General features: G+C 36.1%; 1 protein-coding gene across 2 annotated transcripts in view; it reads left to right on the plus strand.

Moving 5' to 3' along the window:
- Positions 1-263: 263 nt before the first annotated feature.
- LOC107687422 (tyrosine-protein phosphatase non-receptor type 11-like) overlaps positions 264-16,001 on the plus strand; it is a 27,925-nt gene continuing 12,187 nt past the window's right edge. Inside the window, exons 1-2 of one of the 2 annotated variants that reach the window (XM_016484765.1) lie at positions 264-500; positions 11,556-11,678. In XM_016484765.1, the coding sequence (XP_016340251.1) occupies positions 487-500; positions 11,556-11,678 (137 nt within the window). In that variant the 5' untranslated portion in view covers positions 264-486. Of the gene's footprint in view, positions 501-1,283; positions 1,431-11,555; positions 11,679-16,001 lie in introns of those variants that run through there. The other variant, XM_016484764.1, reaches the window with a different exon arrangement.

Below are 16,001 nucleotides of genomic sequence, written 5' to 3' on the forward strand. Positions count from 1 at the left end.
TAGATAGATAGATAGATAGATAGATAGATTTGCATAGTCGTATGCATGTATGAATGTAGGATTTCACCCCTGTAGCTCGGTTATAATTGGTTAAACTAACGGTGTCACAGCTAGCCCAATCCATCCCCGGTCTTCATATGGCTACTGAGTAGATACAGTTAAATTAATCATTGTGTCAACTGGAGGCTGGTTTTATTCTCTAACTAATCCTGTCACATGGTGTCGGGAAATGGCACGAGCTTTATAATAACTGACTAGTTTTGAACCGGCCGGATAAAGTTTTTCCAGTCTGTTGTGAGTGTTGTGTCCTCGCTGTCAGTGAGAAGCGGAGAGAGTGAGTGAGTGAGAGTCGGGCGCTGTGTGACGCCCCTCGCTCGCGCTCGGCTTTGCTGCAGAGACTCGGCGAAGGCAGGATCAGTTTATCACACTTTCCCCTTCAGTCCGCTCACACACACTTTTGACATCTGACAGCACCCTAGGACGGCCATGACGTCTCGAAGGTAAGATGAAGGCTACATTAAAACTGCAAGAGCGGGTGATGATGGTTACTGTTACTGTATGAATGAATCGAGCACGACACGCAGCTCAAGCTCAAGTCGGAGTCTTTACTCCAGGCTCCTGATCCCCTCCGGCCCATTATACTGCAAATGTGTTCGCTTCGCTCAACGATTTTATACAATAGACTATTTAGGAATAGTTATAGTCTTTTTTTCGTTTATTTCAGTAGCATAGGCCAGTGTTTCCCAACCTTTTTTTAGTCGCGGCACCCTTTGGAAATTTTAACAAACTTGTGGCACCCTAGCCTACTAAATAAATGTTGTCACAATATTTGAATTTCTAACTTCGATATGATACTTTGAAAAGTATCGAAATTATAGGCTATGTAGATTGTATGCATCGCTCTCGCCTACCGGATGTTGAATGTGAATAATCAGCGCAAAGTAACTGTAACAGTTTCTCTCTCTAATGCAGTATTTAAACTGTGCTTCATTAGTTTATTGAGGCGGTTTATTAGGAGACTTATGGCAATGACCTCCTACTGTATTTACTGTAGGCTACGTCGTGTGCTAAAACAATAATTTAAAATATTAAAGATGGATGACAGACTGTATATATCTGTATAGAATATAGCCTATTTGTAAATGTAGCTGCAAATAATGTATTACTTTAAAATGTTGCCGTCCTTGGTTATCTTGTGACATGTTTCACAATGTTCACAATTTATCCTTGGCTAGTCATTATTTCTGGGTAGATTTTACACGGTATGTTTGAAACTCCGTGCTTATTTGCATATGTATGAGGTCAGTAAAATTGATTGGACAAATGCAGCACGCGACCTGTTTTAACAACTGTTTGTACAGAAAAGTGTGTAAACAAAGCGCGAGAACGTTTCGACTACTACTGTACAAAGCGCATGAATATTTAGTAAGGTAAGAGGCATTTTATAACTAGTTGTATGTTGCTAAACATCTCTGGAGCATGGGTTTTAAATTTAGCCAGGGTTAAAACAGGCCTTTAGTCGGCGTCTAAAAGACATTAACCCAAGGATAAGTGGTGTGACGCTGTTTTGTTTCCTAAAGTTGGACATATGATTTGTATATTCTGAGTGGCATATCTGCATAAACAGAGATCTAGAGATTCATTGGGTTAATGCATGCACACAAAGAGCTGAAACACACCAGTTATTGTGAGAGTTTGCACAGGTGGCCTTGGGTAAACAACATACAGTATGCCAACAACACTCAGTGTTGCTTTATGCTTGCACTATCCATGCACTAACCGTTAGCACAACATGTTCTAGGATTCAGTGCTGGTTGTGGCTTCACCGGCAGCTTTCATTTGTCAGAGTAGTAGTCTGTGAGCCTTTGGCCTTTACTCCACCTTTACATCATCTGTTATATAAATAGTTCTGCTGCCAACAATTACCATTGACTATTATTAGCATCATTGGATTATGATTACTGATGTCCTTCTCATCTCATTAAAGGAATAGTTCACCCAAACATGTAAACTTGTGTGACTTTGTTTCTTCAGCGAAGCACAGAAAGAGATGTTAGAAACCTCACTTTCATTGCATATTTTTCCATACAATGAAAGGGAATGTTGACTGAGACGATCATCTCCTTTTGTGTTCCACTGAAAAAAGAAGGTTGTACAGTTTTAGAAGAACATGAGGGTGATTAAATGATGACCCTTTAACTGGTATGAAAAGTGATCTCACTTAACGGTACATAACAGAGGATGAATCTGTCTAATGTGCTAAAGTGACAGGGACCTGAACTGTGCATTTTGCAGATTTGCAGTTACCTGGGCTATTTCAATAGAGGGTTTACATATATTACGCTTACAAATGTTTTATTGTTCACAGAGGTTTTGCATAGAGGAGGCTAACAAAGTTACTTAGCTCAGTGTTCATGCATATTTAACACATTGCCTTAAAAAACATTTAAACTGCTCCTAGTTCTGGGAAGGCCAAAGGAGATTTATTTTTTATTATCTTCATGTAATGTGGAAGACCTTTTCTTGGTCACTAAGCACACCTGCTACATTTTTTTTTAATTATTGTTATTTCTTTTTCTCTAGATCATAAAGACATATTTTGTGTGCATGTGTGTAAGCGTGTACAGGAAATAAGAAAAAGGAAGAGATGGCTCATTGCGTGGTTATTTTTGTGGGGTCATGAATATATGGGGTCATGAATATTTTAGTTGCACGAAAATAGTCACATGTTGTCAATTTCCAAACTTCTTTCTTTCTTTCTTTCTTTCTTTCTTTCTTTCTTTCTTTCTTTCTAAAGCACATTTAATAACAACCATGAGTTGACCAAAGTGCTGTATTTAAAAAGCATTAAAAGACAAATAAATTAATAAGCAAATTTGCAAACAGTGCTATAAAACACTTAAGTTAACTAATTTTTCCCTCCATTTACATCCACACTAATGTTCAAAAGTTTGGTGTCAGTAAGATGTTTTTAATGTTTTTGAAAGAAGTCTCTTATGCTCACCCGAAGCAAAGATACAGTAAAAATCAGTAATATTGTGAAATAGTATTACACTTTAAAGTAACAGTTTTCTATTTTAATATATTTTAAAATGTAATTTATTCCTGTGATGACCAAACTGAATTTTTTTTTTGCTTAATATATTTGTTGAAACTGATACATTTTTTCCATCATTCTGTGATGAATAAAAGTTTATTTGAACAGCATTTATTTGAAATAGAAACTGTATCAATTGTATGCATCCTTGCTAAGTAAAAGTATTAATTTCTTTCAAAAAACAAAACAAAACAGTATGTCTGTATTTGGGGTGAGTATGTCTGAGAGAAAGGACAGGACTGATAGTGTAGTGCTAAAAATTCACAGACAGGAAAATTGCCTTCAGTGTGGTGAAATGAGATAGCCTGTCCAAAATTTCCAGGAATTCTGCTAGTCGTTACCAAAGGTTTGCTGAGAACACAGATTTTTCTTTTTTCTTTTCAGTCATCCATTTCTAATCTTAAAGCACCAGGATCATCATAGTTTACATTTTCCTTGTTATATTGACATTTATGTTAAAATTGAAATCAAAAGTGTTACATATCATGGGTTGCTTGATGATTATCATTTAGCATTATATAAATGAACCCTTAAAATCAGTCCAGTAGACTTACAGCTATTCAGCATGGCCCTAAACCCACATTATTTATTAATCAAGGAATTATTTCACATCAGATCAAATGAATTATATAGATTAATGTCTCCATATTCATGATATAGATTATGGAGACAATGTATTAAAGTATATGGATGTTGTTCATTTCATTGTTCCTATCATAAATCATCGCTTATTTGTTTTTCTCCTAGATTCCAATTTTAGGGCGTAAAGCCAGGTCTTAATCCAATTCCAGGAGGCTATTTCTATTGGAAGGGTTGTTATCAGCTGTCAAGAATTTAAATATGATCGTTGACATTAGATTTTGTTTCATGTGTCCTTGGGCTGTCTAACCCAGGGCAAGTTCAAAAATGGCAACATATTTCTCCCTCAGTAAGGGGAGAGAGAGGCTGCTACCGCGTATGTACCATAGTTATGTATGTGAATTGATTTGACCTTACATATACGTGCTTGGGGACTTTTGTTAAATCAATGAACTCACACTCAATTAACTCAGATTCACTGCCGTAATGTCTCATATCTATAACTGGGCGGCACCTATATACACTGTAAAAAATAAGTGTAATTTTAACTGTAAAATTTTGTAAAAACGCTACGGAAAAAAAATGTTAATAGGTTAACAGTAAGTTCCCGTACTATATACAGGGAAAACTGTAACATATCTAACCAGACAATACTACAGAATTTTTTTTACAGTGTACCCATATCTGACACTATGTGTGTGTGTGTGTGTGTGTTTAATATTTTCTCTTATGCTTTACATTTCTACATTTATTTGATCAAAAGTACAGTAAAAACAGTAATATTGTGAAATATTATTACAATTTAAAACAACTGTTTCCTATTTTTCAAATGTTTTAAAATGGAATTTATTCCTTTGATGACAAAGCAGAATTTTCAGCAGCTGTAACTCCATTATTCAGTGTCACATGATCCTTCAGAAATCACTTTCAAATTCAATTATCAATTATCAGTTGTAAGAATTTAACACAAATGTATTCAGCAGGGATGCGTTAAATTGATCAAAAGTGACAGTAAAGACATTTATAATGTTACAAATTATTTGTATTTTAAAAACATCCATAATTATTTAAAATCATAAAATAAATTTAAGCTAATGAACAGATGAAGTAAAATGAGACAAACTACAGGACCGTGTGTGTTTGAACTGACTCGCCATGTCACCGCTAGACTGACATGTGGCAGCATAATCAGCTTTTCTATAAATATCAGTAACGGTACCAAAATCCAGCCACAGGGACCCGTCTGCCCCCAATATAGACGCAAGGGGGTCTTTGAAGCTGAGTTGGGGGTACTATGTGTATCGCTTTTTGTCACCGAGCCTGCCGCTTTAAATAGCCAACTGTGTTGAACTTGAGACATTATGCAAGAGGGAAGAGGCAGCTCAATGTGTGCGCGTGGGCCTGTGTGTTTCCCCTGTCAGAACACTGCTGCAGCACTTTCTGCCTGATATCACTCGCTCTCTCTCTTTCTGGCCCTCACTGTGCAACCCGTTTGTGCCCCCAAGTTATCATAAGAAAGAGAGTCTCTGGTGTCACTCAACAAAATGTGACAATATGGATGTGACAAAAGAGGACTGTGGCCATTCATGTTTCAGATATTTTGAATCTCATTTGCATGTTGGTTTTACTATTACTAAAAATTTTATATTATTTTTAAACTGCATTCAATGTCTATTGTTTTCGTTCATCTTGTTGGAATTTAGTTTTTTGTTTTTTTTGCCAGAGTTCATTATTATTTTTATCAGGCTGCAAGCTGGACAATGGCTGTTAAATATTAAACCAGGGGAGAAAGTCGTGCATGTATTTTATCGAAGAGGAAGCTAAAAGAACAGAAGAGCTCTTCCTTTGGATTCATTAATCTGACCATTATAACACTAATGGCCTCAGATTGCATTTATTGTGTCCTTGTGAGATTGTATAAGGTTTAAAAGGAAGTTACAGGACAATATTACTTCCATGATGAATCATTAAAGAGAACTGATAAGAATTCAAGCTGAAGTGTACCGCTTTTGACCTTAAAATACTTTGTGCCCCAGTTTAAGATGTGGAGATGGACAGAAGTGAGGCATTTGTAGGTTGATTCCTTGAAAGTGTAAAAACTGACTCTTTGACAGAAAACATTGGTGTTTTGTTTTTTTGAGCATCCTGGCATAGCAACATTGGCTCAAGCCTCAAACAGGGATGTGTATTTGGAGCGTCTGAACTGTATGTTTGTCCAACCAATGGCAGATGGCAGGGAAACCTGTCAATGTTATTTTTTTGCGATTATAAAATGACACACTTCAGCTTTAACTAAAGCTTAGGGTTTAAACTCTTAATATTTTGGACTCATGATATTGTGTCCAGCTCCATTCTGGGGAAATTCTGGTGTTTTCCTGGCACTCAGTCTGTCCTAATTCTCTCTGTCCCATAGTGACTCGTGCCAAAGTTATTCTGTAATTAGAAAAAAGCTTCATAAGCCTGACCAGTACAATTTATTCACATGCATTCTCCATCTCTTTTAAAATCAGTCATTTAGCTACAGAATTACTTCATTACTTGGCAAGCATTTTTCACTTATGCAACCTACAGTAGCAGAGCACAGTGTTTGCATAAACTGGCAAGTGCACGATTGCAGGAGCAAATCATCCTTCAAACGTATACATGCCCTTAAAAGTTAGTTACTGTTGTGTTTATAGTAGCTTTATCTCATAAAAGAGATTGAAAGATTGAAAATCATTGATTACAAGTAAAAAATATTGAACCATCCAAAAAACATGATAACTTTACTTGAGAAGCAAAATAATTTTTTTTAAGCAAAAAAAGATACTAAGGCTTGTTTTCAGAGTATCTTAAATTAAGTGTATTTTAATCAAAAAGGACACATTCAAAAACATGATAACTTTACTTGAGAAGCAAAATAATTTTTTTAAGCAAAAAAAGATACTAAGGCTTGTTTTCAGAGTATCTTAAATTAAGTGTATTTTAATCAAAAAGGACACATTCAGTTGGTCAAAAATAGCATTTATCATGTTACAAAATCTTCCACACTTCATTAAGCAGCACAACCATTTTCAGCTAATAATAATAATAAATGTTTCTTGAGCACCAAATTTCTTAAGTGATTTCTTCAGACTGGAGGAAAATTCAGCTTTGGCAATAGAAGAAAAACTAAAACTTAAAATATATTAAAATAGAAATTTTAAATTGAACAAATGTTTCACAATATTATTTTTCAACTGTATTTTTTATCAAATAAATGCAGCCTTGGTGAGCATAAGAATATTCTTTCAAAAGCACCAAAACTTTTACTGACCCCAAACTTTTGAAAGTTGGTGTTATCTTAATGGAAGAATTACATGTACCTTGTTTTGAAGCATGCTCAATAATTTTACTAAAAAAGAGACCAAAATACTGATATGGTTATGTGATGCCATAAAACAATAAAAATACAAAATGTCCATGGTTTGTCAGCATGCTTAAATACCCAAACTGCTCTGAATATGATCTTGTACTGTACTGTACCATTTGATTACATTTTTCTGTTTTGTTTTGTTTTCGTTTCTTTTCTCTTGCATTCATCGGTGAGTGCAGCATGTGCAGTGCTGTTTTTTCCAAAAGCTGCCACTCTCCATTTAAACCTAATGGTAGCAAAGATAAAGATAAGGGGTGTAAGAGTGTGTCAGGCAGCATGGCAATGCTGCGTCATGTTCAGAGAGAGAGAGAGAGAGCAAGAGAGGAAGGGGAGGCAGGAGGGATGGACAGTTGCTCAAAAGCTGATTGTACTGGCTGGCTTTCCTATCAGGGCAGCTCACACACATCCAAATCCCAGATTAAACACCCCCACGTCTCTTTCCAACCAGCAGCACTCCTACAAGTCCCTGCTCCCCCTCCTTGTGTAACTGTACTGAGCGTGGATTACCAAACTCTGAAGCAAAGCAGGGGCTCTGACAGGCTCCGAACAGAATGGTGAGGTAGGAACATGAGGCATTAGTTGCTGTTATCATTTTGTATCCGGACTATGCCGTTTTCACATGCAATTGCGCTACGCGTTTCTTTCGGTGCCGCTGTTTGTGCAGGAGTGTGTGCACTTCGCAGGATGGTTTGTGGTTTGTTGTGGCTGTGTGTGTTGTGCTGGAGGAAAGCTCCTGGAGAGCTGCTGGGAGCTCAGTGAGGCTTAGAAGTGACCTGGTGCTGTTTGTTCCTGCGTGCAGATCCTTGCCTGAATGTCTGCATCTGTACATTCCTGTTCGAGTAAAGGACCAAACGGTCTCCATCACAAGAGAAACCTGTCCTGTTGGTGTTTTTTGCTACTTGCAATCTTTATTTTTGTTATCGTGAAATTGGGAAGTTATTGTTATCTGTTCCTATAGTTTCAGAGAATGTTTTTTGTGAAGGGCTGTGAACAGTTTTGGGAACTGAAAAGAAAGGTAAAGGGGTCAGACTAAGCCCACTATCATTGTTTTATGAAAATACATAACAGCTTAGCTGGGATTAGTGTCACCTGCGGTTTTCCACAATGCAAAATAAAGATTCCATTTATTTATTTTCTGATGACCCCAAATCCCACAATTATCTACTAAGATGTTTACCAATCACGCACATAATGAGCAGACCTAATTGAATCAAATTTTGGACTTTTTTTTTAGTCTTCGATGTTCTAGAGATATTTTTCAAAAATATATTTTTGTGGGTTGCATAATTTTCCGTATTCTAATGAATTATTTGAATGTCTCCACGATCTGCTTTTGAAGAAACACAAAAGTACATTATTTGCATGTGCTTTAAAGCCTTGCCAGTTAATTCAAACATTTCATTTCAAACATTTCTTTCTGACATGCTTTAATGTTAATAAAACAACAAAACAAAGAAAAATCACTCACTGCTCTTGACTGAAAAATTTTAATACAGTTGCTGTAAGAATCAATGTAGGATAATTTATACAGTGAAGTGTAAATACTATATAGTGTTTTATTTTTATATTTGTTCATTCAATTTCTTGAATGCTACTGCTAAATACACCTACTCTACCTGAAAAATAAAGCGCTGTTTGTTTTATTCGTATATTATGTGTATTTGTAATGTGTATCTTTGTTCGTATTTTTTTAATAACAAAGATAAAATAATGACAAAGATTTTTATCTCCACCCACTTTTTTTAATCTTTTTAATTGTATATTTTGATATGACAAAGAATCGTGATAAAATTATGAATCGTGATTTTCCTGAAAAAAAAAAGTGATATATTTTTGCCATATCGCCCACCCCTAGGCTCAGTTAAATACTCTAAAACAGAATATTCTGGTCTTTTGCTTTAATGTTGCAAAACCGATATTGAGCCCATGTATTATCAGCTAATGTATGATGACGTGTTTGTCTACACAGCACAGACCACATTTAGTGCTATATCTTTATTTCAGTTCTTCATGACGTATAGGGCATGTTTATAATACTGGGCATTTTATAGATATATTAAAGTATCTCTTTTGTGTATGCCCTGTACACTGTTAAAAAATAAATAAAATAAAAAAAGTCAGCTGAAGTTATCAGAAGTTCCCAGTAGAAAATAAACTCATACAGGGTGGCAATAAATTTCATGAGGTATATCATTTATTTCATTTTTATCTTATATGTTAATATACTGTTATTAAACAGTTAAAACCGTGTAATTTCCAAAAACTAATAAACATGTATAGACAGTGCACATTGTTATACACACAAACACAAAATATTTAAGATTACAAAATTACATTACAAAATCATAACTTTAGCAATATTTTAATGTAAACATTCATATCTTGTCTTGTTGAATTTTATACATATTTTACCATAATTTATAAGGTAATTCGGATGTTTTACTTCCAAAACCCAAGAATTTTGCAGTGTTTTACAGTATAATTATGTGTATTTTTTATTAAATTGTGTTAAATATTAATATACAATATTTTTTTCACTAAATATGGTATGGTAGCTCACTTATGGTAAGCGTTTTTACATTCTTTTTTGTTACAATTACAAACCTGTGCATACATTTGCGTACAAATTTGTTTCTAGGACGTAGTTGCTTGGACTTGCTTTTCTGAAAGTCACTGTCAGGAGGAAAAGTGCTGACAGAAATGTCAATGAATTATTAGTCCACATACATTTTAATATTTTTGCTTTAGTGGCAAACTTTACAAAAGATAGGGAAGTTAAGGACTATGTATATGATGATGTGACAGGGGGGGAAAATATGGACCTTTTGACAAACATAGAATCGAAGCAGTGAGTCATGACGAGGAGGAAAGAGATTCAGAACACTCAACATCCCCTCTGATCAGTGAAACTGTGATTACCAATGCTCACACGTAGCCTCCATGATATGATACAACGTCAAGGGTGCTACAACACTCCCTCCGCAGTGAAGAACTGGAGGAAGTGAGTGATGCTCACTTGCTTTGCGTGGAAAGATGGAGGGAGAATAGTGAGAGTTTAAAATCACAATATCATGGTAAGACGTAATACGCACATCTGTTCATTAAGACCTCTGTTTTTAAATACAAGTTAATCTTTAGACAACATTTGAGGCATTCTGAAGAACATTTCGAGTTGTTCACAGTAATGCACCAGGACCCTAAATCTTACATTTCTTTGTCGTGCACATGTTTGTTTATACATGCATAGTCTTCAACTCTGTGCATCACACAATGCTATTGTTTTGTATTTGTCCCAAATTCATATCTAATATATGGGCCATTCCATCTCAAAAATTGTAACGTTTTTTTTTCTTTTGCAAGCTTAAGCATTTGTTTTCTATAATGTACTATTGTATCTTTTTGTTGTACCTTTCTGCTGATTTCATTGTCACCAAGGGAATGTTATCTACATATAGCTGTAATAATGAGAGCCAGATTCTGCTTCACTTGTATTGCATCTTGAATATTCATTTAATTCATGCATAACAGAATTACCTTAAAAATTTGTATTATCAAATTCAACACTTGAGAATTTAATAATACAGGAATGAATTATAAAAATAAAAATTTTTCAATTGTGCTTTATTCACAGTATTACTGTATTACAAGAAATCTTGCTGACCCAAACATTTGTACTGTAATGTATATAATAGCAATCATACAGTGTGATCAGGATTCACCCAGTTCTGTCAAGATGAAAGTAAGTGACCCGCATGTGGTCACTTTAAGTGAGATTAAGACATGAGGCCCCTAGCAGTTAGCCACGCTTAGAAACAGCACATAGATAAAATTACTCCTGACCCCTGGATGGCCATTCACAAAGCCTCCTCATGTGAGGGAGCCAGTGTATGAACAGACGGGCTGCAGGCAGCCAGACAGCTGGGGCTCAACACTAGCCCAGATTACACATGGCCTCTCGTCCCCTTCCACCCTCCCAATCAACCCCGAAGGATTAGGAAATAACTTTTCAAACACAGCAATCGTAACTGATTAGAAATGGCATTTGCCTTGAAATTGGACACAAATATACCTATGGATAAGCTTGCTTGATGACATCACTAGAATGAGTGGATCAAAGGGGAGGAGCCAAAGAGTTTGGAGAGCCACGGGATGCAGAAATGCATATATATTTTAGATATATTTATATAACATTAGAAATGTCTTTACTATCACTTTTGATTTATTTTATGCATCCTTGCTGAAAAAAAGTCGAAAAAAATGTTCCTGACCCCAAACTTTTCAACAATAGTGTATAAAAATTAAGCATAAAAGTTAGAAATGCAGAAGAGAATGTTGTACAAGTGACTTTGTCAGACTTTAGCCTACCATTGTACGTTTACAAGTGTTAGCATATTTTTATGAGTTTTGATCATGAGATGCTTTCTTAGCTATTGATGATCAGGGCTTGATGTCTTTGCTGAGCATGTCATTTTGCTTTAATTTCAGGTGGTTTCATCCCAACATCACTGGGATCGAGGCAGAACACCTGCTCCTGACACGGGGCGTCCATGGCAGCTTTCTAGCGAGACCCAGCAAGAGCAACCCAGGAGATTTCACTCTCTCCGTCAGGTCGGCATATTTACTGTCCTGTCGTGTGCACTCCTCCACATCTGCCCCGCTGCACTTCTGCTATTTAATTCCACAGGACTCTTATGTCGGTCATTATGTTGTTTTGACCTGTTGTGGATTGTGAAGTTTAGCATGAATTGCTTCTCTCCTGTTAAATGTTTATCTGTGCGTTATTGATTTCTTAGAAGTGTACTTGTTACTCTAGCTGGCTGTTTCCATGCCTGGTAAAGCATTAAAATGCTTGTTTGTGTCATAGATTTCTATGTCAAGTCCACATTTGTTTCATGCAGTGAAAACTCAAGAGATTACTTCATAAAATACAAACACAATAGGGAATCTTTACTAAATAGTAAAAACATTGGCATTATCACATAATACATTGCATTGAGTCAAAGCACATTGAGTATTACAGCAGTATTTTTATTAGTTGCCATTAGTATTAGAAGTTCGAACATGGATGACAATAATAAATAACACTTTCCCTCGCATTTTCCAGAACCTCAGGGCTTTTAAGTTGCCCCTGGGCTGGTGCTTAAGGATTACAGTGTCAGCTTGTGGGCAGGTCTGTGAGCCACTGCAGCTGCTTGTCCGATGAGTGATTGAAGAGTCGATGGACAGGGAGAGAGAGAGAAAAACAGACTTTCATAATAGCTTTAAGATGTGGAGGCTGTGGAGCCCCAGACCTGCTGTTTGTGGTTATGGTGGTAAGACTCTCACTGTATCTAATATTCTCCAGAACTCAGGCCACATGGCTCAGCTCCACCACAAGCCTTCAGGGGCTCCGGGCCGGAGCCCAGCTGCTTGTAGACTGATTTATCTGGCCAGCTGTGAAGCGATGAGGTCAGCTCGTTCTGATTATCAGATGCATGGTATATACACAAGTTAATAGTGAAGGCTGTTGATTAGTGTGTTGTTGGACACGTTTTGTGCTTTTCAGCACCAAATTACTGGAAAATACAGACACACCTCTGTTCCAAATCCTAGTGAGCTCCCTACTGCCTACACAAGGAGCTGCCTTCTTAACTATCATGAAACCTCATAAGTGAACAATTTGGAACGCACTGTATAGGTTGCAACTCTGTGCGGCACACAAATAATGTTCCACAACTCTCGTTTGGTTTTATTAGAGTTTTACATCAGCAGACTTTAAACTTTTATTTATATTTAACAATGTTAAATTAAATCATCCACCATCTTGGATTTTTTTTTTCCCAGAACTGTTAAATTCTGGAATTGCCCACAACTTTTTGTTCAAACAGAATTGTATTATATTTGTAATTCCACTTGCAGAATTAATGCAGAAATTATACTTGATTTTTAAGATTTTTGCATAATATTTAATCTTGTTTTTGGCCCACATTCCTATTTATGCAGGGGTCATTCCATCTCAAATGCCCCAAAAATTCCAAAAAAGTCATTTGCTTGACCATTATTTATGTATGTGTTTATTTATTTATTTGAATGATAAACTCTGTGTATTGGAATTGCAAAACAAAATTTTTACTTTTATTTTACTGTTCACTTTATAAAAAACTGGTGGTTTTACCATACCAATATACAGAGTTTTTACCATTGTCCAAACGACTGATTCGTCATTTGAGGTTTTATCATTCTCTGTATTCTAACATGATTTTTTTGACTAAAATTAATATTCATGTCAGGGTCCTGATTACCCTTTCAAGATTTATTTCGCAATAATAACTAGCAGCTGAAATCTGTGACAAATATCATGGCTTACAGTAAGTAGACTCAGTAAAACAAATAAATAAATAACAATAACAATAATTATCAAATAATATTTCATAGCAAGTGTGTTTGGAATGTAGTGAGCAAATTTGTAGATAAAGAAGCATAAAATTGACCTAATGCATCAGTACAAGAGTTATGCAGATATCAGCTGAAAGCAAAACAAGTCGCCTCACTGCCATTCTGCCTCTCAGGCCTAATGTAGATCATGTATATAAGACCGTAATTACAAAGTTATGAAGAAAAGTCTTCCCTTAAAATGCATTATTGGGATAAAGGGAGGAGTCATATGGGCAAATGGACACCTAGGGATTCCATCGCATTATCGTCCCCTCCTCCATGCTTCGGTTTCTCTTATCTGTCTCTCACCATTTTTCCTGGGTGGAAACTATTGCTCAGCGTCTGCTCTATTGTTAACTGTTAAGTAGCAGACAGAATGCTGGGAGCCGAGTCACTGCGCTGCAGTGTAACGTATGATGTGTCAGGGCCAGGTGAAATGTGTTAGGCGATGTTTCCTGTCCGGCTGTTATGGCTGTCAGGAGCAGGCTAAAGGAAGTGACCCTCTGAAACTGTTTTCACATTCACAATAGTTAGCATAGTTTGATGCACTACTTTGGGTTCAACTTTTTTATTTATTTGGTTGTTTATTTAACAGGGACAATGCAGAATAACATTACAGATGCTCTACATACAGGCTTCTAGCCAGTGGCTAGTTTGCAGCCCCAGTCCCTGGTTAGGCTTTTAAAATTCAATTAAATATTACATAAAGAATGCAAAATAACAAGTACAATAAACGTAACAACAGTGTAAGACCGTGTACAACCATCAATGTTCACAAACCTGGTTTTGTTTGAACCATTTTTTTATATTTCTCAGAAAGATGCTCAATTCCGTTTGCATTTTCAGTTCAACTGGCAAACTGTTCCAAAGCAGTGTCCCTTTAACTGAAAATGTGGATTGAGCAAATTTAGTTTTTCTCTTAGGCACTATGCAGTTCTGTGTAGTTGCACCTCTTGTAGTGATGCCTCTATTACACTGATTTACACCACCGTGAAGTTAGCACCCCATAAAAAGAAATAATCACCATAACTATGCCATTCGTTTGTGCTGATTTGTGCCGCAAAAACGAACGTTTGTGCTGGTTTGGCGTTTGAGATATTTTATTTTATTTTTCATTTTGTTATTAGACATTAAAGACATAACATGCAACATTTACAACTTTTAACAAGACATCCAAAAAGATAACACAATTAAAGGAATGGGGGTGTTTGAGATTTTGACCGTGTGACATCACTTTCCACCCCATGTTGCCCAAATCGCTCCAAATTGGCGCAGTTTGTTTGGCATAGTTTTGGTGATTATTTCTCTTTATGAGGTGCCTTCACGGAGGTCTGTTTTACTATTAATTGCCATATGATATCTGGAGCAAGCTTATTGACACATTTAAAAACCATTTAATAAGATATTAAGAGACAGATTCATACAATTGTCAAAACTAAGCAAACTGTATGTTTGTAAAATGTTGCAATGATGCCATCTGATTGATTTCTTGTCTAAAATTTGTAAGGTTTGTTTATATAGGGATCTAACAGGTTTGATAGTCAATTGAGAGACCTGACTCCAAACAATCACACAATACATAGTGTCCGCGGGTCCTTAAAAAGTCTTAAAATGTCTTGAATAACGTTTTCCTAATATAAGGCCTTAAAAAGTCTTAAAATGTCTTAAATTCGGATTCGATGGGTCTTAAATATTTTTGGTCACATTACTGCTAAAATATCTTAAGTCTGACGGACCTAATGACTTTACAATCATTGGACAGACCGAAGATTTTTTCTTCCCCGCGGCAAGTTACCGCGTCATCAGAGAGAATTGCAGCAAGTTAGGAGAATACAGAATACAAGCTCGCGCTGAGGCTCTCTCGGTTTGTCTCTTTGTGAGAGACTTCAGAACAAATGAGCGTGACAGCACACATAAACTCAGAAGAAACACACTCTGAGGTAAAAATTCAGAATGTTTAGTTTATTCATAATATGATATTGTTAAGTAACACCATCACACGTGAGCAATTTAGCTCAATATTCTCACGATGCAAAAAAACATTCAAAACACCTACAGAGTGCACGCATTAGGTGAAGTCTTGTGCTTACAGTGCGCTCTTTCACTGCATGATTCAGTCTATTAAAATACAGTCAGAATGATCACAAATTCCAAGACATGGGTGCAGAAAATGTGTATATACCACTTCTTATAGTTAACCAATTTCACACGGAAGAGTGCCTTTTTTTCCCTCCAAAAATTACCATATACAAATGTAATAATTGATTTTTTTTTTACAACAGTTCAATCAACTAGAAGTTTTATTAAGAGACTTACGTTTTAGACACCATATTGCCTGTTTTTGCACTATTTCGCCAACAAAAATTAATTCCAAACAAAGCCACATCGCTGTTTTGCGTCTTTGAGCAACATGACAGCGTTTTGTTTCTGAATGAATCAATTGTTTAAATGATTCGGTTCAATCGCAATGACTCACTTATTAACAGTGACTTGCTGCCATCTACTGGTGGTTTTAAT

This window comes from Sinocyclocheilus anshuiensis, unplaced genomic scaffold (assembly GCF_001515605.1).
Source record: "Sinocyclocheilus anshuiensis isolate Anshui unplaced genomic scaffold, SAMN03320099.WGS_v1.1 scaffold1114, whole genome shotgun sequence".
NCBI lineage: Eukaryota > Metazoa > Chordata > Actinopteri > Cypriniformes > Cyprinidae > Sinocyclocheilus > Sinocyclocheilus anshuiensis.